Source organism: Diadema antillarum, unplaced genomic scaffold (assembly GCF_040938485.1).
Source record: "Diadema antillarum isolate AM-2024a unplaced genomic scaffold, OU_Dant_1.0 seq00001527_RagTag, whole genome shotgun sequence".
In the NCBI taxonomy this organism is placed as follows: domain Eukaryota; kingdom Metazoa; phylum Echinodermata; class Echinoidea; order Diadematoida; family Diadematidae; genus Diadema; species Diadema antillarum.
Window position 1 is genome coordinate 222910 of NW_027272259.1, and position 23953 is coordinate 246862.

General features: G+C 39.4%; 1 protein-coding gene across 1 annotated transcript in view; it reads left to right on the forward strand.

Moving 5' to 3' along the window:
* LOC139710382 (tRNA (carboxymethyluridine(34)-5-O)-methyltransferase ALKBH8-like) overlaps positions 1–21136 on the forward strand; it is a 53613-nt gene extending 32477 nt beyond the window's left edge. Inside the window, exons 11-12 of the mRNA XM_071622296.1 lie at positions 18746–18895; positions 20043–21136. Of these exons, the coding sequence (XP_071478397.1) occupies positions 18746–18895; positions 20043–21134 (1242 nt within the window). The 3' untranslated portion in view covers positions 21135–21136. The remainder of the gene's footprint in view (positions 1–18745; positions 18896–20042) is intronic.
* Positions 21137–23953: the final 2817 nt, after the last annotated feature.

The window sequence follows — 23953 nt, forward strand, 5'->3', positions numbered from 1 at the left end:
TATACCGTGAACTTTGTGTATGCATTAATGTTGCATTCATGTCGAGATTTGAGGTAATATTTCCATTTGTTTTGTTAAATTTGTGAATAGCACACGACTCTCGAAATTCGTAAAAATAAAAAACTTTTTGAAATATATGCCATGTACAGTACCATTATTGCATTGTGCTGTGCTATCAACAATGTGGTAGAACTTTTGTAGTTTTTCTTTGGGAGTTGCTTGATTTTGCTGTAAGCACAAGAGTATCAGGAAATTCATGCAAGGGGGGGGCAGCAGAATACAGTAGTTTTGCTAAAAAGCAAATCAAATCAGAAACTGTGTTGTTGTTGTTGCTATTGTTTGAGTTTATTTGGCATTTATCATTCCAAAATAAGAATATTTATGTCAAAATTCCATTTACAAATCCTTTCTTCCTACATTATTATAGTTATTATTATTATTATTATCATTGTTATTGTTGTTGATATTATCATTTTTATCATTATCATTATTTTAAATAATTTATACACTGACTAACAGTCCCCTTCATTATTATTGTTGTTGATATTATTATTATCATTTTTATCATTGTTATTATTATTATTATATTATTATCATTATTATTATTGTTATTATTATTATTGTTATCATTATTATAATAATTATTATTACTATTATTATTATCATCATTATCATTATTATTGTTGTTGATATTATTGTTATCATTTTTATCATTATTCTTATTTCAAATAATCTAAAAAAAAATCATTTAAATGCACTAACAGTCCCCTTCACTAGCCTCAAACTTTGTCCCTTGTCATGTTCTCTTTCCATTGCACATCTTTTATATTTTGTTCATGATAATGTTTGCCTGTTGATGTCTGCTTGAACTCTTGTGATTGAATTGTAAAATTGGTTTAAAAAATTTGTCTCTTGGAGTTTCCTGGAAGATATTTCTGCAATGTCATAGATAACTTACAAACAAACATTAGCTTTGCAACCCACATCTGAACCTTATTGCAGAAATAAGGAAGTGCACTGTCCTTTGCTAGTTTTTTTTTCTCTCTTTTCTCTTTTGTTCCAAGTTTTGTCTCCTGTAGATCTGGGTCGCCACATATCACAATTTTCTCATCTCTCCCCTTGTCTCTCCACCAGTCTTGAAACAAAAGAAGAGACTCATTTTGCAAATTGCGTCTGTATCTTGGGATAGATTGTCGAAAATATCCTTGGCATCACAGTCATTTCAAGAAGATAACTCATTGTTTGGATTTCTGATGGGAAATATCACCCTGATATTATACTGAATTGTATGAAAACAGGGGAAAAAAATCAAAGAAGTAGTAAGTTAACTTTTTGGGGGAAAATGGGACAAGTTGAAAAAAAGTTATGAATAGCAAAAGTTTAGAGAGTAATACTAAGCAATGCAGTGTTGTCTAGGTGATGAGCAGCTCTCTATTCAATATGTACCAAAAAAATCACTAATTTTCATTTTTCTCCCGAGGAAAATTTTCTTCAAACCTCTTGGTATATGATTAGAGTAATATATTTTTGCATTTCCTCCTTACCAGATAGATTCTGTCTGTGCCCAATTATTGGAGAAATATGAAAATTAGTGAAATTTTGTGTACACAAACAAAAAAATAGCACTGTTCAAAGGCTAGATTACACAGAATTGCCTATTTGTCACTTACTTTCTAAACAATTCATAATTTGTATGTGTGTATGTTGGTTTTTTTCCCCAAAATTTCCATTGATGATTTTTGTAACTTTTGTACAAAGTGATTGTACTACCAGGATGGATTTTCCCTTTAAAGACATTATCTGGGGGGACTCCAGGCAGAAGATACAAAGAATGACCTTGATATAATACACTCCAACTGTCATCTGTCATTTGAGTGGCTCTTCTGTATGCTCTAGTACTTTTCACTAAACAAACAAGCACATAACCCCATAAAAAGAATTTATCTCTCACCATAAGATTTGACGTGGGAGGACTGTCGAGTGATGGAAATCGATGAAGAGTGTTCAATATGTTTCTTTCCATTTATACTGTAATTTCTCCTTCTCAATGAAGTAAATCGGAATGTGAATATGAAACCTTTCAGAATCCAGGTTCAGAGATCTTTGTGTGAGCTATGCTATCTATGTCAGGAAGATTATGTTCCATACTGAATTTATGACAGTATAGTGTTGCTTTGGATGGGTTTCAAAATTGATGATCTCAGTAAATATTTCATTTGAGTTATGCCATTATTTAGCATGCTTGCAATTTGGGAAATGTATCCTGACTTCACATTGTTTGTTTCTCCTGTGGACAAAAGGAAAAAAAAAAACCCTCTTTGAATCCGCCATTTGTTTTTGTTTTTGTAATAGAATCTTAAAAGTCACAACATTTCAGAGATTAGGGCTCTGATGCAATGTTGGTCATACTCCCTTGTGGTATGACTGGTCAACAAAGCCTCCACTCTCCCCCATCACTCTCTCTATCTATCTTTTTCCTCTCTCTCCGTGGAAAGATTTCCCTCGCAGTGCCTTCTCTCAAATAGGTTGAGGGCGCTGTATAGCACTCTTGACCACTTCCCCAGAGCGTTGTGAATCCAGAGTACCGCTGGCGCTGTGCTGCTGCGAGTAGGGGATCTTCCATTGGCTGACCGACCCCCTCCTCAAGATCTCTTATCAAGGGTGTGTCAGAAGTGTCCTCCATGGCACACTTTCCCGCCTCTTGAACAATGGAGAATGAAAACATGGTGCAATGTGTCCTTGGACTTGCACAAACCTGGCTCTCTGAGCAGGAAAATATGGATGCACACCAGCTTTTTGATTCAATGCATGCAATTGAATGCCTAACACAACAGTGACGTGTTGTCAAAATTGCCTCTGTGTATGTACATCGCTCACATTCTTTCGAGAAGAAAATGAGAACAGTAAGACATTTGTAGCATGCCTGTCTTTACTGGGTTGCCATAATCAGAGGAAGCTGGTTATACAGTGTGTCCCCCAAAAAATTACAATCGGATTTTTGCATTGATAACTCCCAATATGATTAAAATGTGTGAATGCCATTTCAGGGTCTTAAAATATGACATCTTAGCTATATTTTGCAGAAAACCCTATTCAATTTGGTTAAGTAGTCACAGAGAAATGTGGACAATTGTAAAGCATGTCATGGGTCTGATTCTCCCAAGTTTAGCACTTGGATGCCCTTGGAACTGCACAATGTGAACACAATGGACAGAACTTGGAGGGAAGGGATTCATGACATACTCTACAAAACTCCTAATTTCTCTTTGACCACTGAAGCAAATTGGATAAGATTTTCTGTAGATGTGAGTAATGAGTTATAGTTTTATACCCTGAAATTGTATTTGGATTGATTCACTATTGTTAAAGTTATCGTTGTGGAGGGTCCCATTGTAATTTTCTTTTGGGACATGCAGTAGAGGGGTGCTGAACATACCCTTCATAGGCTCACACCGTTCACTCTCAGCTTAGTGGCCTATTCCAATGAAAAATGGTTTCAAACTCTACAAGTCAGCTTTGCTGTCCACTAGGTATATAAAACATATATATCTTTTTGCTTCTGTTGTAATCTTCTTCTTCTTTTTTGTTTCAAGTCAGCTTTGTCGCCTACTAGGTAAACAGATATAGCTTTTTTTTCTTCTATTGTAAACTTCTTCTTCCTTTCTTCCTGAAGCCAGCTTTGTCGCCCCCACTAAACAAACAGATAAAGCTTTCTGCTTCTCTTGTAAACTTCTTCTTTTCTTTCTCAAGTCAGCTTTGTCGCCCCCACTAGGTATTAAACAGGTATTATAGCTTTTTGCTTCTGTTGTAAACTTCATGTTCTTTTCTTTCTCAAGCCAGCTATGTTGCCCCCACTAGATAAACAGATTTAGCTTTTTGCTCCTATTTTATTATTATTACTATCATTTTATTATTATTATTATTATTATCATTGTTATTATTATTATTATTATCATTATTATTATCATTATCATTATTATTATTATTATCATCATTATTATTATCATTATTATTGTCATTATTATTATTATTATTATTATTATTATTATTATTATTATTATTATTATTATTATTATTATTATTTATTTATTTATCTATCTATTTGACCAGGTAAAGAATATACAGGATACATATCATAAACATGAAACAAACATGAAACAAAAACCAGAATGAACATTACGAAGGATACACTGTACTGTTTTAAACTTCTTTTTCTTTTCTTTTCAAACCAATGTTGCTCCTCAGGGGCGGATCCAGGGATTTCAGGGGGGGGGGGCATCTTTCCAAAATCAAAGGGAGGTGCATGCGCCCCCATTTTTTCTTGTTATTTCTTTTGTTTTAACAAAAAATAAGGGGGATCGATGCACGCCCGGTGCACTCCCCCCTTCCCCTGGATCCGCCACTGCTCCTACCCCCTGATGACTCTGGAGTAGCTTTTTACCCTCCGTAGACCCACAAGCATTTCATCATCACAAGATCATGAGGTCAGACACCTTGGCGCTCCTCAGTTTTTCAGTCGTCGCTCCTTTATCAGAATCCAGATCAATCTCGGGGATAACAATCCGTAGCAATTGCTCTGTTCCTTCATTTGTCAGCTTCTGGGGCATAGACAGTCAAAAGGGCCATTGATCCCGGAGCATGCCATTCTGCCTTTGGGGGGAAAAACAGTAACAGCAAAACAGAGAGTTTGACAGGTGTTAGATTAGTGGTAGTCAATGCCGCAGTCTGAAGCTCAATATCATGGGCTACCTCACAAGTAAAGATGTGATGTTACAAATACCTGCAGATGTTTTGTTTGTTTTTCCTTATTAACCCATTGAGGATGAGTCCCCGAGTATACTCGGGCAGGTGTCTTTGGGAAATACGTGTTGTAGCAAAATCAAACCGTCCTCAACGGGTTAAAGAGACATCAGAAAACAAAGTATAAAGTTAAAGGGATCGTAGTTTTGGTTGAGACCTAATTTCAGGTTTCTAACATTTTTTTTTGTGAGATAATGAGAAACCTCTTATGAAATATGAAAGAGCATGTAATTCTATGAGGAATTCAACATTTATTTGATGAAAATTGGTTTTTGAAATGGCTGAGATGTCCAAAAAAGAGCGATTCTAATAAAGTGGGGGACCCACACTTTTTTTTCGATGTTTCAGTCATTCCAAATCCGATTTTCATCATATAAAACTTTGAATTCCTCTTAAAATGGTATGCTCTGTACTACATCATAAATGTTTTCTTGGTATCTCGCAAAAAGTTAAAAGCCCAATTCTCATCTCCACCAATACTGTACCATCCCTGTAAAGTAGGGTGAGAATCTCTCTAGGGGTAAACACCTGAATTTAAGAGCACCATCCACCCCCCTCCCATCCCTCCTCCCTCACTCGAGGGTGAGGTTAAATAGCATTATGATGAATGGGGTAATGCATCTCATCTGATGGGTAAGCATCATCCCTTTGATCACCCTATTGGGGAAAGCAGGGATATGAAGAAGAATCAATATATTATTCATAGCCACACATTTAAATGCCTGGAAACACCAATGATTTTTATGCCCCCATCAAAAATGTTTATGCTTCCACCAAATGAAGGGGGCTTGGTCTGTTAGAGATGTTGCAGATTAAATTACTCCATAAAACCTGAAAAATTTCAAATTTCTCTGCATGTCGTGATACATGAGTACCTGTTTTCTTTAGATATGCAGTTCCAGATGGTTTAGTGTAATGCCCAAATACTAGATTTTGTGTGAAGTGATTTGCACAGGTTAAAACCAGCCTCTGCTCAGAGCCCTGCTTTAAATGGCAGAAAAGCTTGTTTCCCAAAGCCTCCCGAGTAAGTGGGGACCATTGCATTAGCTTATGAGATTTAAATGACTGTGATTGGTCAGCTATTCTGTTAATAGCTGGAGTCATCTTGACTCCAGTGACCGTCAACCAGGGTAAATTAGTCTGAATGAATGGCAGCAGCACATGCTCTTCTGTTCTTCTGACTGAGTGCCACTTTTTAAGTAAACATGTGGCCCTTTAGGTATAACTGTCATTTCCACTGGAGTTTGCACATGACAGATGCAGTTCTAGTACTTGAGGGGACAATCAGTATTATGAATTTTCTTATTTTCATAAGAGCAGTTCAATCAGCCAGCTATATTTTTTGCACACCTTGTTCTGTCGACCTTCTATTGTCACTTGGAAAGGTAAAAAATTTGTTTCAGATGTGCGGAGAAAACTATTTAGCATTGACATTGAAAGAGAGAGAGAGAGAGAGAGAGAGAGAGAGAAGGAAAAAACAAACAAACAACCCAAACCCTTCTAAATTTCCCAAAGGGAAATGACACAGGATCAGGAAAGTGGCTGCTTGAACGTTGATTAACACAAATCATAGACCATGTGATTTTCCGTTGTCTGAGTGTTAGTTTTTCAGATGACTATCAAACCAAATAGTAGGTATGAAATGCTCCATTGCAATTTACCTGTTTGCTTTGTAAGAATTGCACATGCCATCTTAACTGGTACTGACTAGCTATCATGTGAAGTATATCTGAAGTAGATATGAGAGTTGTAGGAAATTGCCTTGATCCATGCTGGGGCTTGTATCATACTCCGCTATAGGAGCTTCCTTTTCAGGGCATTCTTGTATTAAAAAGTCCAAGCGTGTCCAGAGTCCAAATGCAAAATGTTAGTGATTTTCATTGGAAGGAGTTGCAGGCATCCCAGTCGACTTGTCTGACGGAATTGGATTGCTCTTCCACACATCTGTGCTTTTACCAAAAAATTTAAGAGTGGTGCCACATCATCATTTAACTACCATTTTAGGCTGGGGCATTGTAGCACACCTGCACCTGTTTTGCAGTGGACATCAGGGAGAACTATAATATTGTGACCAGCCTCATACTTCACACCCCCCCCCCCCCAACACTGGATTAGCTAATTTGCATGGATGTAATGACCACTTACCCATTTTTTTTCTCCTGGTCCTACCCGTCTGTCGGACCCGTAGGTACCCAGTTTTTCCATTTTTTACTGGTCCATTTTCGTAAAAGTTACTGGTCCAACAGGGATTCTTTACTGGTCCTTGACCGTTGGACCAGTGCCAGTGTGCAGCGTTGTTTTAGTAGTAGGAGTTGTGCTTAAAGCAGGAGACAAGTTTCTCCTCCAAACCCTCCTGATCAAGCGGAAGCCACTGCATTTGAAAGTCCAAAGTCACAGTCAACAAGCATCATGTAGGTGATCCTGTAAAAGAGAGATAAAGAGAAAGAAAGGAAAGAGAAAAATGGGAAGAAAGTGATTTGTTATTCCCAGTGAAGAAACTTGGGGTTGATAGGGTGTAGTATCGTCATGATCCTCACATGAAGTCAATGACAAAAGGGCACTCTCTATTAAATCAAGTCTAAATCATTCATTCATTGCACACAAGAATTGTTCCTCTGGTATAGACCCAGATTCCTCTTTTAAATCATTTTGTGTCCCTGGAGAGAGTGAGGATAGAGAAGAAAAAAGAAATCCCTATGGCTACAGAATATTGGCCCCAAAACCTGAATGTCCCAGTTTTGTGGTGTTTTGGAGTTGTTCTTTCTTTCTTTTTCCTTTTTGCCCAGCCCACTGGAGTATCACGTGAGATGCGATTACTGTCAATGGTAGTGTGAAGAAAGAGACAGGGGTATTAATCAGCACACTATCCCATTCCCCGGGTCGTCGACTTGAAATTGACTCTTCATAACGCAGCGCAATGATTGATGCTATGAGCGTGAGGCATGGGAATCATTTTGTAGCAGTGAGAGAATAAAAAAAAAAGAAAGAGTGAGAGAGATCATGTAACAGTTTAGTAATAGGATACTTCTCACTCACAAATTGTATCCGAAATTTGTTGACATATAAGTTTCATATTTAAAGTGGCATTACTGTCTTTAACTCTTTATGTGACATGGCATAAACCCCCTGTGTGCCGCATTATTCTGAGACAGTAAAGTAGTCATGCTTTTGGGAAATATTCTGCTTTTCAAATCAGATTTCAAATAGATTTTTGTATACCCAGGACATGTATTGAGCAAAGTTGTAACAAAAATTCCAAGCTTTGCTTTGATGTAAATTGTATGACAAATCTATGATCATTTTTCTTTAAAATGACCACTTCCTACATTATTGTAGAGGCATGGCTCTTGCACACAGAACATTGCCTGAAACTTAGAATTTACCCGCAAATCCAGTAGGGAACACCGCTTGATAGCCACTATAACCACATAAAATGCAAGCTACACATGACAGGAATGGAATCGCGAGAATCGCTTTCATTGAACCGTGGCATTTGGCTATTTATCGATTAGTTTGAGCGGCTTTGTGCGTTTGAGCAGTATATGCAAAGTTGGCACGCCGTCGACTAAATCGGCCATGCAAACATGGCACATAAAGAGTTAAAATAAGAAGAAAAAGGGAGTCTGAAGATCATACATTAATAATCCTCAGAAAGATGTAAGATTTTTTTTTTATGTAATCATTTTCTCAGTTCAGACTGAATAGTGTGTTGAAAGCATCTTTGAGGATTTACTACATGATGGAAAGATTTGATAAGCTGCTGTCTGGTCTCTCAGAGTGATTAGAGGATCGACATTGTTCATGCACCCAAAAGGTTTTTCTCTTTTTTTTTCCAAACAATTGTTTGCTCTTGTCAAGTGTTATGGGCATGCATCAAGTGAACTTAAATTTCACAAGAATTTGTACAAAAATTCCAGTGATAGATATCTACCCCTGAGTAGGATTCCTGTCATGGTTTGATTAATTACTCGATATAAGGTCAGGGTTGGGCTGGATATCAATGACTTGTCATCGTAGCCAGAGACTCCAACTCTACAGACTTGAAGACATTTTTGCAAGATCTCCTGCCCTCTTGCTCAAGTTTGAATTTCTCTCACTGTAGTTGTGTGTCTTCCTCTTTATAGAATTTAGTATCCTCCTGCCGAACTTTGGTTTCATCATATTTGTTAAAAAATAAGGCTAAGATAGCACCAAAGAGCATCCATCACCCTCGAGCTGGCTGTATAGTTGCACCCAAGCTGCAAGGGACGTAGGGCTTTGAGCTTGTGATGTGTGTGCTAGGCACACATAATAGTTTGCTAAGGGGTCCAGGCAGGAGAATCTCCCATTTAAATGTAAGAGGAGCTTGGGGTGTGAGTCTCTGCATAACAGCTGCTTGGGGGAATGTTGAGTAAACATTTTTAAAAGGGGGAAAAAAACCAAAGAATTACAGTGCACTCCCTCTATAACGAAATTCCGGTTACAACAAAATAAAAATTCAGGCTGCAACATTAATGGCTCTATGTATTTCTATCGCTTATTTTTTTCGGTTATAACAAAATTTCGATATATCAAAAAAAAAAAACTGCTGGTCCCATGGACTTTGTTATAACGGGAGTCCACTGTAGCAAAATAGCAAAAAACTTTATCAACAATATGAATCTGTTTTTTGTATTGTGATACATACCAGAAGAGTTAACAATTTGGTGACATGACATTTGCTCCTGCGACAATAGTTATTGCTCTGGTCTTATTTTCTCCAAGGACTTGGGATTAGGATTAGGGTTCTGTAGGGTTTTTGGTTTAGTTTGATGTGAGGATGAGGATTAGGATTAGGGTTAGGGTAATATTTGTGGTTAGGCTTTATATTTCATTTTCATTTCATGGGAGCAATTGTTGCAGAAACAAATGTCATGGAACCAACCATTTTTGGTGTGTCCACACACAAGAATTAGAGTTTTTTGCATGACATCACAAAAGTTGATTGTCAAAAAACATCAGTTTGGGAAGTGTGTACAGGATTGTTGAAGATGTATACTCTTAGTCCCATGCAGGTTATTTCATAGTCAGTGTTGATGTCATGCATCTCACGTTTCATCTCTCACACATTTCAATGTGTCACAGGGGACTCGTGAACATAAAAACCAGGTTTCATGAATGATTTTTCAAGTGGTCATACCAAGGGAATGTGTCTTTTTTTTTCTTTTTTCTTCTTTTGAATGAGTGTTCAATGCTATGTAAGTGCCTTTCATGCTGACCCAGTGGGAGTCTTGATCATGTGACCCCTCTTATAAAGCCATTTAATGCCTCATGACCATGTTAACAGTGCGGGGCTGGGCCAAGCTGCGGCCGAGCCCAGCCTCAATTGCGGGGCCGAGCCCCGCAGTTTTGGAGTGACTCATTTTGGAGTGACCTCAGGGATCACTCGAAAATCTTGGAGTGATCCCTGAGGTCACTCCAAAATGAGTGAAAAATGAACATTTTCAGTCCAAAATCACTCTAATTTCACTTGAAACTCACTCTTTTCTGTTATTCACTTCTTCAAGAGTGAACATTTTCACTCTTTCTTTTTTAGAGAGTATGGGAATGTGTGTTATAGCAAAATCAGCCCACCCTCAGCAGGTTAAAGTATGTCATTATTATTGAAACTTTGTTCATACAGTTTCGATGGGTCACTAATTGATGTTTGGGTTTGGCTATCAGATGGGTGCGGAGCCTTGGGAATATTAAGTGTCCAGAGAAGTGTGGTACCATGTAGTGTTTTATCAGAGGGTGGGGTGCTGATGAAGGTATGATGGTTAGAATGTTACAACCAATATGTAGTACCGTAATACAACTGTACGTGTAGATAATATGGTAAGAAGCTGTACATGACTGTGCAAGTAATAAGTTGTTAACAGTAAATCATGTGGATTCAAACAACTTTACAATCTGTGGCAATATCCCTGTTGAGAGTGGCTTCTAGCATTGATAAGATTTAATTATTTGACTTCCTCATGTTGGAGTGTCCCTACAATTAACAATTAATGAATGATTTTGTGAGAGTGAATGAGGCACTACAATTGTATGTAGATCCTGTTTTATTTTTTCCTGAAAACCTCACCATCAGTTACATTTTTCTTTTGTCAATCTACTGGAGTACTGGGTAATATCCATTTGTAGATCATTCCATAGTCCACATTGAATCTGCATTGGTACACATAGTACTGGAAAGGGATATACAGAGTTGCCAATTATTGCATTCTTTCTATATTTGCTAATTTTTCTTCATTGGAAATATTAATATTATTCAAATAAAAGTAAGGTCTCGTTTCTGAAATTTGATTTACTATGCTTAGAATTTACATTTTTCCCATTTTTTTTTGTTAGAACCAAACTGTGGTGTTTGCCTGACACTCGTTCTAATTTCTTTAAGCATACGTCAGTATCTTGTTGCTGACAGTTTGTTTGTACAATGTTGTGCTTGGTTTGTTGATATTTTTTTTCCATCTGCAGAGGTCAGTAGCCCAGATGTAAACATTCGTGTTATGTTCCCATGTATTCCCTTAATAGACACTAGCAGCTGTCTCTCTAGCACCAATCTGTAAGTGTGTATGATATGGCTGTGATTGCCACATCTCTGATTTACTCACGATTCGTAATGAGATGAGTTTCACACCTTTCTGGCTGTCTAGCAGCATTTGATACAATAGATTCCTCCCCCAAATGTGACTAATTTTTACTGGATGTGTGAAACCACCTATTGATGTTCCAGCTTTCTTTCGCCTTTTTTTCTTTGTCCAGTTATCTGAATAAAAGACCTATTTAAGGAGACTTAGTGTTCTATTGGGATTTGAATTTAATTGTTAATGGTTCACCTTTACAGCTGAGTGTTGGAGCATTTTGACACAACAATGGTTTTTGTTTTGTTTGTTTTTATAATGAATACAGTTGAGTTCAATCCAGCAACAACATGAACTTTTGATTTTTGGGAGGTCTCGGACAAAGGCATGGAAAATAATGAGTAATGCGGATGGGAATTTATATTGTTTTCGCTAAGATCATCAGGGCCCTGTTTTATGAAGAGTTATGATTGATTATATAGTTGATTTCTGTCATAAGTCTATGGCATTTGTGCGCCTTTGAATGTTTCTGTGACAGATATATGGCGCCATACAAATGCTGTGGATCATCATCATCATTTACAATCGATTATATCTTTGGATGAAACGGGGCCCAGGGCTGCCAAGTCTGCCTGATGCTGCGTAAGGCTTGCTGAAAGATTAAATGTCTCTCCATAGCCCTGGCAAAGGAGTATTGAAGCATCCTTACTGATTTGGGGAACTATTTTTGGCCATTTTCAAATCATGTAACATGCAGGCATCTTCCTGGTTTGCTCAGTGGAATCTTCCCCGAGTTTGATGCATTCACACATTAGCAGCCCTACGCTCGATCATGCACCTGTTCTGCACACCTGTTCCACACACCTTTTTGGTACCGGTACCGCACTTATTTTGTACGCCGAACTGTGATAAACACGCGGCTCAGAAGCCGGGCCATGGCCTCACAGGTGGCGAGAGAAGTGCAATGCGTGGTTTGCAGCTTGCTATGGGAGGGGGGTTCTTAGAAATAGGAGAGGAATCTCCATACGATTTGTGCAAATTTATGCGATAAGGGCTATAGCATGACAGTTGCATGCTTTTTCACTGGCTTTGATGTTTCAAGCTTCAAACCAGCTGTCCACAGAGTTGGAATATGGCTGTGGGTGGGTGGGTAGCTTCTTAATTCTCTCATTTTTTTAGCCATAATTCAGAGAAAATGTTTGAAATCTGCGTGGAACTTGATGGTAATACTGTGCTGAATAAATTCAGCAAATTATGTGTTGTTTTTTTCAAATTCCTTATTATTTATGCTTCAGGATTGAAAAGAGTAATATTAGTATCTCACCTCATAAAAAGTTAGCATTTAACCATCTTGTGCAAATTTTGACAAAATTTTGATTGTCAGGTTTAGCACTTGGTGTGAAATATTGGGATAAAGTAATTGGCTGTTGCCTACAGCATATTTAGTAGCATTGTATAGATAATAAAGAAGTACAATTTCTACTGATTTTGTTTGCTTGTCATGTTCATTGTTACTAAATAGTTGTTGCCGAAAATATCAAAAGGGACATCGAACTGCTTCTTGCTAGGTTTGTTATGACATGACTTTAATAGGAATGATGCATGCATTTTGACAGAAGTGTTGTGTATGTGATAAAATTTTATATGTTTCATTGTCTAGTTTTGGTATATCGGTAAGCGTTTTGTGTCTGAACAGGGGGTGAGTGCTTTAAAGGTCACAGCAGGCTTAAACCACAAGCTCTCAGTAGTCGTTGTGTGCAAATGAGCCATTAGCAATTATGCTCTGTGGGAATTGTCTCTTACATCATCAAATATCCATGCCTTACCCACAAGACTTAATAGGAATGATGCATGCATTTCAGCAGAAGTGCTGTCTACGTAATGAAAATGTTATATGTTCATTGTCTAGTTTTGGTAAATCGGTAGGCGTTTTGTGCCTGAACAGGGGGTGAGTGCTCTAAAGGTTGCAGCAGGCTTAAACCACAAGCTCTCAGCAAAAGCAATCATGATCTATGGGGTTGTCCCTTGTATCATCAAATATCCACGGCTTACCCACAAGATTTCTTGTGGGTAGGAGCGGGTGCATTCATTCAAAGAATCTAAAGTCAGTAAAACTTTGAGTGCATCGACATAAACTCTGACTTTGTATGTTTAGCTCCCTAAGGGCCCCCACTGGCATCAAATTTAGATTGACTTGAATTGAAGCAAAGAGGACCTAGTCGAGCTAGCCTAGTTCCTCCATGCTCAAAGTAAGAAAAGCCAGCTCATTGTGTACCTCATACACCTAAAAATATGCTCTATCCAATTGGTCAATTGTTCAACATGTGACATGCAGCTAAAAGTACCATTGCATGTTATTGAACTGTTGTGCAATTTCTTTTTCAAGCAAACATGGATATTGCATGGCTGATGTCACCAATTTATATTGACTCCTGGATAAACAGTGACACAGAGCTACCAAGTCTCACGCATTGTGAGTGAGACTCAAGCATTTAGGGTCTGTCTCACGATCTCACGCATGACACCCATTTTTCTCACGCATTGGGAGCATAGCTTAAAGGATTAAAGTGAGAGATGCAATTGAAGGCATATTTCCCTTTTGTCTTTCAAAATAAGTAAAAAATAGTCACTTAAGTATGCACCAGCTTGCACCATAAAGAACTAAAAATTGAAAAAGCTTCCTACCGTGGGAGGGCAGACACCCCCCTCCCACACCCTCCCCTCGCTCCCTCGCTCGCGCACATGTGTGCGTGCCGAGATGCCGAGTCGTGAAAATCTCACTCATAATAATTTTTTGAACTTGGCATCTATGGTGACACAACATTTGCTTCTGCGACAATTGCTTGTGATGAGGCTTTAGGTTATGGTTACTGTGAGGATTAGGATTAGGGTTAGGATTGTCGCAGAAGCAAATGTCATGGAACCCTGTTAAATGGATTATCAACTTATAGTGTTTGCACCATTGCATACCTCTGATGACATCATAACAAATCTACCTTTGTTGCATGCACTCAGTCAGCTACAGGAGTTCATAGAATCACTCATTTTACTGTCGCTAACTTCAAGTGATTGCTTTCACTTATGACTGAATGCACTGTGTCACTAATGTTAGACACACCAGGGGTCCGTTTCATGAAAGTCTTACAAGAGACTTTTCGCTGTATAAGACACACTTATATAAAGAGACATTATGAAATAAATTTCGCTCTCTTCAAAAGTCTCACACACATGATAGCTACATATGAGAGACTTTGACCATTCTGAGATTTATGTAAAGACTTTTATGTGACGACGTCATGACACGTCCTATACCCGGGTTATCAGAGAATGGAACCTAGGTTATCAGAGAGTGGAACCTATATAGTGTATTGCATCAGCCAATTTTCCGACCCCCTCTCCCAACAAAGATAGCATCTTTTTATGAGGATCATGTCAGAGTATGTGGTGGTCTCTTATATTTCATTGCTGCCTGGCAAGAGGTCCTGGGGACATTGTACTTTCTAGGCTTGAAGAAGAAGAGATAAAAGATGGACGAGGAAAATTGTAATAAAGAAAGATTGGAAAAGCAGAAAACGGAAGGTAGAGAGGGGGAGAATGCACATACCTTTTACCTATAGAAGTGACTGTAATTTTCAAGCCTGTCTTAATTCTGCTGAGCCAGAGAACCATCAGCCCTTATAAAAGTTTGAAAAGCTACCTTTGTGTCACAGATCATGTGTTAAAAGAAACCATGAGTTCCTGAGGATCATGAAAACCAGGAGGTCCTGAGGATACTGTACTTTCTAGGCTTAAAGAAGGAGTGATAGAAGATTAAGGAGGAAAATTCTAAGAAGGATTACAAAAAACAGAAAATGGAAGGTAGAGAGAGGGAAGAGGGAGAGAATGCACATACCTTTTACCTAGAAGTGGCTGTAATTGTCAAGCCTGTTTTCATACTGCTCAGCCGGCGAAACTGTCAACCCTCATAAAAGTTTGGATAGCTACCTTTGTGTCAGAGACTATGTGTGACAAGAAACCGTGAGTTCAGTGTCAACGGTGACTATGGCTCCAGCTATTAGATGTGGATGCCCTGAGTAATGGTCTTTGGATGTCAATGCCTAGATCCAAAGCAGATGCAGAGAAATACATGTACCGTAATTGACATGAACTACCGAAGAATATTCTTGACATTCCTGAAAGAGAAGCAGAGAGATGTGCATAAAAGCAATGACAAATATGATGGGGGAAAGAAAGAAAACCAAGGAAGAGAAGGAAGAAGATGAAGAAGAAGAAGAAGAAGAAGAAGAAGAAGAAGAAAGGGGGAAGAAGAGATGATGAAGAATCAGGTAGATGAAAAGTGTGAAAAAACAAAATCTTCCAAATATCAGAACACAAAGATGTTTTCTTTGCTTCTGTCATTTTACCAGTGGCATTTTGTTGTTGTTTTTTCCTTCTTTCTTGTATGTGGATTCTATTATTTGTATTGTAGCCTTAATGCAGTCCTTTAAAATTTGTCTTTGTGGAAACAAAATGAATATTGAGCAAATCATGATATTTAATAAAGATAAGATGTTTTGGAAAATGTGTGCATTTTCAAAAAGTACAAGGAGATTAAGCTTTGCATACTATGTGGTATAGACATTTTATTTTCCTTGGAGGGTGGAGTTGTTACCAGGGTATTTAAAATCAACAAATGCAAGAGATTAATCTAATTAGACGATTGATTTTCCTGGTTATGATTTTCTTTTGCCGTTTGCTCTCTATTTATTTTTTTTATTTTTCCTTGTACTTTGTGTGAAATTCACTGTGAACTGTGGTTACCAGTCAGAATTATTCACTTTGTGCAAATGAATTTTTCTGTGTTTGCAAACATTCTCAGTAGGGTGCAAATTTTATTTTCACCAAAAAAAGATAGGACAATAGAAAGTGTCATATCATCTCTTCATGAATTTGAAGATGGCATGTTGTGGACAAATGTTCATATTATTGTCTTCAAATTTTGAAAAGGGATCCTATAAGATGGTTGTTCCCGCAGTTTTAACAATGTCAAGATGAAAATTTGGAAGGGAGATTGTAGCCAAAAGATGTTTTTGCCTCTCTTGCACTAGGCCTGTAATCAGATGACTCATGTTTGCTAGTCTTCACAGAATTGATCACTCTTTGCCATTGCATTAATAGAATACATTGTATACTAGAGATAATGTGAGACTGAGAAACCAAATTCAAACTAGAAAAAATTGGTATCAGATTTAAGTTTTACTTACTTTTAATTCTAGATTGAGAATGTAAAGAAGGGAAGGCAAAATGAAGCTGGTCAAAAGTTCTATTACCATTTTTAACTGAGTATCTTTGGTTGACTGTTTTTGACAAGAAAAATTAGCTGACTTTGTCGTGGCACTCTGTGACTTTTTCACTTTTTACTAACTGATGATGTTTGTTGACTGGTTGTCGAGCACATTTGGAAACACTTTGACAAGTCTTGCTGCAGATGAAGTAGTGTTAAACCTGTAATATATGCAGATCTCCCAACCATTCCAAATTTGGAGGAAAGAATGTGAATAATATACCATTCCCAGCTCTTGTTTAAAAAGGAATTTCCTCTGTTTTCTTTTGATGATGATGAAGATGATGATTTTACTGCACACTCTTATGCTAACTGCTCTTTGTTTCCTACTTTTGAGCCATATCATCTTTTTTTTTTCATTCAGAAAGATTGGGAGGATTGTGTTTGCTATGTTCACCAAACAGTTCATGCAACTGTTTGCCTCATGGCATCATGATTTATATATGATCCCATAAAGAAGATCATTGTAGTACAGCAAGGGGTTCATAGGAGGTTGACGCACTCCCTATTAGATTAGAGGAGAAAACTTAAGGGGTGTATTGATGGATGATTGATTGCCAATTGGCAGTAACAACAGGAATAGAAACTTAATTAAGCCAGTTATATTCCTAAATCCGAACATTTTTATCCCTCGTTAACTATATTCCCCAAAAGTATTGACCCAAAGAGCAGATCTCTTAAATATTTGAAGTGTATTGGAAAAAAAGAGAAAATTTTGAGCAAAGTTTTCATTTCTGTCACAATTTCTGTTTATTTTAGGATACAAGTAACGAAGAACCGTCTATGGGCTGGTTGTGCATTGAAACATACTGTAGGGTTTAGTTTGTTTGTTGCACTTTTGTTTCACATGAATTAAGTGCATACTTCATAACTTTGTCTTGTGCAGTTTGGGTTTTCTTTGCTCTGTGTTAATGTTCAGCATACAGTACTATTTCATATTATATATGAAATTCATTTCTTGCCTTACCTAGTCAGTCTATCTATTTAGTCTTTCGTAAGTGATTTTTTTTTAATATGATTTTTATATCATGAGCAAAATGTCTTTATTTAAGCAATGTCACCTGTTTTTTATGGAGAAATAGTGAAGATGGTGATATGAATGTCAGTATCTAACCAAGATAGCTCTTTAATAACTTTAATGATTAAACAAATTAATAACTCTACAACTGTAAAAGTGGAAATTTTCGTAGTGTGGAAATTTTTAAGCATTTGGCATGACCAGTAACTAGCACAAAACTAAAAGCATGCAAATATTTGTGCTTGCTATGTGTACCGCAACTGATGTTTTGATTCTACGGAATCAAAAACACACAAAATTCATCTTACGCGGCCAAGCGCAAAAAATTGGTCACTCAAAAAAATTCACTTTTACAGTAACGGATACCCTGTAAGATACCTTTTGGATGCCACGTTTTTTAGTGACTCTCCTCATATTCATCAATTTTGGCACTAAATTGCACCAGTCCTTTGTGCTTGATCAGAAGTGATTTATTTATGATTTTGTTCTCTCCAACAATGTTACTTCCTTCACTCACTTTCTCTATCGCATTCTCTCTCCCCCTCTCTCTCCCTGTCCTGTCTTTTCTGTTATCCCTCTCTCTCTCTCCCTCTACTCTCCTGTCTCTCACTCCCTCTCTCATCTCTCTCTTACTTGCTCTTATTTTCTCTCCTTCTCTACCCATCTTCCCTCTCTTCTTCTCCCTGTCTCTCTACTCATTCTTTTCTTTCCCCTCTCACATCTCTCTCCAATTCGCTCATATTCTTTCTCTCCCTACCCACCCTCTCTCTTCTTTTCACCCTGTCTCTCTGCTGAGCCATCTCTCTCTCGCTATCTCACATTTCTCTCCTATAAATCTCATTTTCTTTTTCTTCCTCCCAACCTTATCTCTCATTTTTGGTCATGGCTTCCTGTATCTTTCACTCTCTATCTATATTTCTGTCTTTGATTTTGTCTCCATTTTTCTTCTCTCTTTCATTCTTTTCTTCTCACTTCTCTTTCCACCCTCCCAACCTCTTACCACGTCATCGTCCACGCCTGCAGATTGGATGTGACCGCAGCAATCAGCTGATCGGCATCTGCCGGGGGCGCAGCCTAGAGGGCTTCGTCTGCGACTCTCTCTCCCTTCCGGTTCGGGATCGGTCTGTAGATGCCTGCATCTGCATCGCTGTCATTCATCATCTATCCACCATGGTAAAGAACACATTGCGACTCTGTTTTTGAAGATGGGGTGATTTTTTTTTTTTTGTATGAAAGAACATGGGTTGTTGTTAATTTCATTCCGGCGGTGTGGGGGGGGGGGGGGGGGGGGGAGTAAGCTCTGTATAGAGTCATGTGAGTGAGCAACGCACCCTCTTGTTTTCAATCAGTGTTGTCTGTTTCCAGGAAAGACAAAATCCGATGACTACACATCTGACATAGGGAGAGGGAAATAGTATACACATAGCCATTGGGCATCATACTGTGAAATAATTTGATAGTCCTGTCTTATCCAGCTATGATGATGATAAAACCATACCGTATAAGAGAGGACATTTCTTTGGAGGGAAAGTTGTCTGAGTATTTCATGATCACCTCACTGTACATTTTTGGGTTATTATGATTTCTTTTTCTCAGTAGTTGGGACATTTCAAACGCAAACACAACCACAGGTGCATGCCTGCAGGACAGAAAATGTTTATTTGGGGGGTCATTTGCATTTTCTAGCCAAAGGTCACCCTAACTGAAATTCACTTCTGCAGTTTAAAGATATTTTTACTGTGAGGTTGTTCAGGTATACATTTTGGAGGCAGCAATCATGCAAAGTTACATTCTGTAGAATACCCTTGAGCATGCTGAAGTGCTCTACCAGCCTTGAGAACTTGACTTTGAAGTATCTGGAATGGTCCATATCCAAGTTGCAGCAGGAGATGACATAGGGTGGTGTTACTTCTCATTCTATCCTATGTGACCATGAGATGACTGGCAAGTGCCAAAGGACATGCATGAATAACCAGAGCAATTTACTTTCCTCTCACAAAGGCACTTAGACATGTATGTGTCAGAATTTGAAGGCGTCATGCCAAAAATGAGCCATTAGTTATGACTGGAAGACAACCTGTGGATTTATGTGTGTTTTGTATGCCCATCTTTCTGATTAACCTAATCATTAAAGCCTCTATTTCAGTTGAATGTCCAACATTACTTCAAGTAAGTTAAAAAGTTTCATGTTAGATGGAACTTTCTATCCCGCTTTGATTTTAACCCATTGAAGACTAGTCCCAAGCATATTCAATCAGCTTATCGTCAGTGGGTTAATGCCATTTATTCCTCTTGCTGTCTCTGTTTTCTGTCTCCAAAGTCTCGGAGGATCCAGGCTGTGAAGGAAATTAGTCGCGTCTTACGGTCCGGAGGACAGGCGCTGGTCACCGTGTGGGCCATGGAGCAGGAACATAATGAGGAAAAATCAAAGTACATAGCATCTAGGAAAGGTCCCTCTGCAGCCGACGCCCCTGATGTGTTGAAAGATACAGAGCATCTGCAGTTGGATGGGAATCTCGGGAAGAATGATGTCGAAGCACAGTCTTGCCAAGGAGATGACCCCGATACTCGGTGCAACCCTACGGTTGGGATTAGGAAGCAGGATATGGGCTGTGATGGTATCCCCGAGTATGCTGCACAAGCTGGAGACAGTCCTGCACGAACTGCAGGCAAACCCAAGTGTTTGTCATCATCTGGTGGGACAAACTACCAAGAGCACGGCAAACACAAAGATGACTCTTCTGGTTGCAGCAGCAGTGGGATCAGGGAAGCCCAGTCTAACACAGGAGAGGGAGTTTTACATCAGGGTACAGTGAACAAATGTAGCAATCATAGGCAACCAGAAGATGGATTAATCAATAAACAATTAAGCAGAGGGTGTACTGATGTGGAAAAATCACCACAGACATGGGCTTCAAAGACCGATGGCAATGCTGATGGTGCTGGGTTCCAAGATCACTCTAGGAATGTGGTGGATACATTATCTGTTATGAGGACAGATGACACAGGTAGAATACCATGTGAGAATGACCAAACTTTCACTACCAAGGATGATGTTGTGGATGACAAACCTCCTGATGAGGAAAAAGGGATTCCTAACAGCTCATTGCCGGAGGCCGGGGCAGATCCATGCCAGAGTGACACCATTGCCGTTCACAAGAACAGGACTAAGTTCGAGAGGCAGGACCTCCTGGTCCCCTGGCACCTCCGTGGTGGGGTAAAGAGGCCCAAGCAGGCTGATGCCACTGATGAGAAGTCTGGAAACAAAGAACAAGAGGCTGTCTTCTACAGATACTACCATGTCTTTGTTGAGGGGGAGATGGAGAAGTTATGTGAAACCGTCGAGGGGGTGCAAGTCGTCGGAGGATACTATGATCAGGGCAACTGGTGTGTCATCTTCCAAAAGTCATGAAACTTGCGGGACATGAAATCATTAACTGCTCATTCTCAGATTTGATGATACTGAAAGATATCTCATTTTGAACTGAAATTTTAAGAATCATATCCCTATTACAGAAAGCAATATAAGTCGGTCCCAACTATGAGTCACTGTATTGTCCTATTAGTTTAAGCAGTCGTTTGTGTTCAGTTGATGACTTATCACTATGTCTTCCATTTTTCACACTCGCAGTAAACTAGTGAGTGCGCAATACAAATGCTTTTAACTATGGATCTTTTTTTCTTTCTTTCCTTTTCTTCGTCCCCGAGCGGCTCTCCAGACATTAGCTGGGTGGGCACGTCACAAAAATAGCATCACACACACACTCAGCAAACCTAGAAACCTAGAAATCCAGGTCTACAAAACACTAACATTTCAAAAACTTAGACTAACAATAACATAAAAGTGATGCAGTGAACTAGGGCGGTCTAGAAACGTTAAATTTATTTCTAACAGTTAAGATGCTAGTTTGACAAATAGACTAGTACAATGAGACACTAACAGTAACATGAGTTCGCAATTAAAATAATGTTCCAATCGTTCACTCGTGATGTCACACAAAATACAACAATTTCAACAATCAACACGTTAGTCCTCACAAAATCGTTCAACTTTATGTTCCCCACTGGTCGCTCGCCCCTTTACGCGCTACCGCCCTGAGACAACCGCGTCTCCCTGCAGTCAGCGCCAACCCAGTCCACGAGCCGACAACCAATATTATATACAGCTGCAACGCATAATGTGCGAACAATACACATAATATTTACATGGCCTTTGCCCTGTGACCTACCTCGCAGCCCAACCGATATGGTTGATTTAAAACCGGCAAAATCCATGCAAATTGGCCGGAAAATCCTGCCGATTAAGCCAAGTGGAATTTGCTCCACTTCAGTGAAATACATACTCACCCATATTCATAATGGCCTGATGCGCCCGATTTGACAGAGAGGGTTTGTAACCACATCCGTCTGCAATACAAATCCAGTCATCAAGCGTCAGTCAAAGGTCATGTGGGTTGGCAGTTACCAGACCTGACAGGGCTAGGGTCAAATGTGTCAGTCATGTGATCCCGCAGTCAGGTTTGTGCCATTCGTAACAGGGACAACAAAGGTCATGAATCTTCCACTTCGTATGTCCACCGGAGAGCAATTTGCCGTAAGACCATCAGGTAGACATGGGGATTCCAAGGGTTCGAAGAAGACGGTCATTTCGTCAACCATAGCATTCGGTCTCCTTCATCTAACTAGCCTTGTCTATCCTGCAGAAATAACTTCTTCGTTGCGGCAAGTGTATGCTTGGCATATTGCACCATCACTAGGCAAACTGAACAGTGAAACCAACTTGTTGATTCAGGTTTTCTTGGCATGTGGTAGTAATCTACTCAGTTGTGCTGACTGACCTTGAGCAGGGGCTTCGATGACGTTATATCCAAGGATAGGATGTTCAAGTGTTTCCATCGTTACTAGAAGGGGTACTTCGAGGGATTGAGCAGCTGTTGCATCCCCAGGCACTTGCAGACTGATCTCTACCCATCCACAGTATGGGATGATACTTCCATTTGCCACTGATATCTTCAGGGGTTCCCCCTCTATAATTTCTGTCCAGGACCTGTTGGGGACATCTGGCAAATTTCTGTCGAGCCACTCCTTTGAAACCAGGGAAACTTGGGCTCCAGTATCCCATAGCGCTTTGGTAGGGTGTTTGTTGAAGCTGCAAGCCACAAGACACTTGCAGCCTACTAAACGGACAACTTCTCTCTGTTTTCTTCTGTCTGGTGATGACAAAATGGTGAAATAGTTGGTTTCCTGAGTAGCCGGAGATTGAGACGTTCTGCCTGAATAGGTTACTGGGTGTCCCTCTCCTGTAACCCTTGTGCATTTCCCTGTCCCTGTTGCTTCCTGGCACAGCAACCCCGCAAGAATTGTTTGCTGCTACCACATCGGAAGCAGTGATCACAAGAATTGCCTGTGCCAGCCTTCTGGCAGGCAGCACAGCCTCTTTCCCTTTGTTGCTGTGCTTTGCTTGGTTGGGTCTCTGCACGCAGGTTGCTGAGCTCCGCCTTGTCAATGGCCTGGATGCTTGCAGCCAGCTCACTTGGGTCGAGGTTGGTGGCCTTAATAGGGTTAGTCTTTGATGGGTGTGCCTGTTCTTCGGTCTTAGCAACTGTGGCCTCTACACTTGCTGCTCTTGCCTCCCTGGGTTTTAGCTTGTGAGCCCGCTCTGCTTCATGCTTGACTGCCGCGGTCCGAAAGTCCAGTAGTTTCTCGTCGCAGATGTCTTCATTCTGGAGATGAGGTCGCATCTCCACCTGAACTGCCTCATTGGCTATGCCTGTAGAGATGGACCTCAATGCCATCCGTTGTACTTGGCTGGGGTCATACATAACTCCAGCTCCTGCTCCCTGGGAGGCGAACAACACCTTCTGCTTCAGGTCCAGAGCCCTCAATACGAAGTCATCGGCAGCTACCTTGTGAACAGACATTTCTTTTGTGGTTGCTACTACGGCCCATTTCACACTTACGTTTAATATTGCTTGTAAAGGCTTTTAATGTTCCTTGCGTTATACCTTTCTGTCTGTTCCTCCTGCTGGAGTGGTGTGAGACAAATATCTATTACTCATCCTTCAACTTAGATTGTCAAATTTTATAAAATGGGTTCAAGAATGTAGCCAATTGGAAGCGCTGAAATGAGTCACGTGTGCCTGCATTAATTTCTCACTAACATTTTTTTGTTATTTAGTCTGCTACTTTGACACGTAATCATTCGGGTCGAAACAAATCAAGTACAGTTAA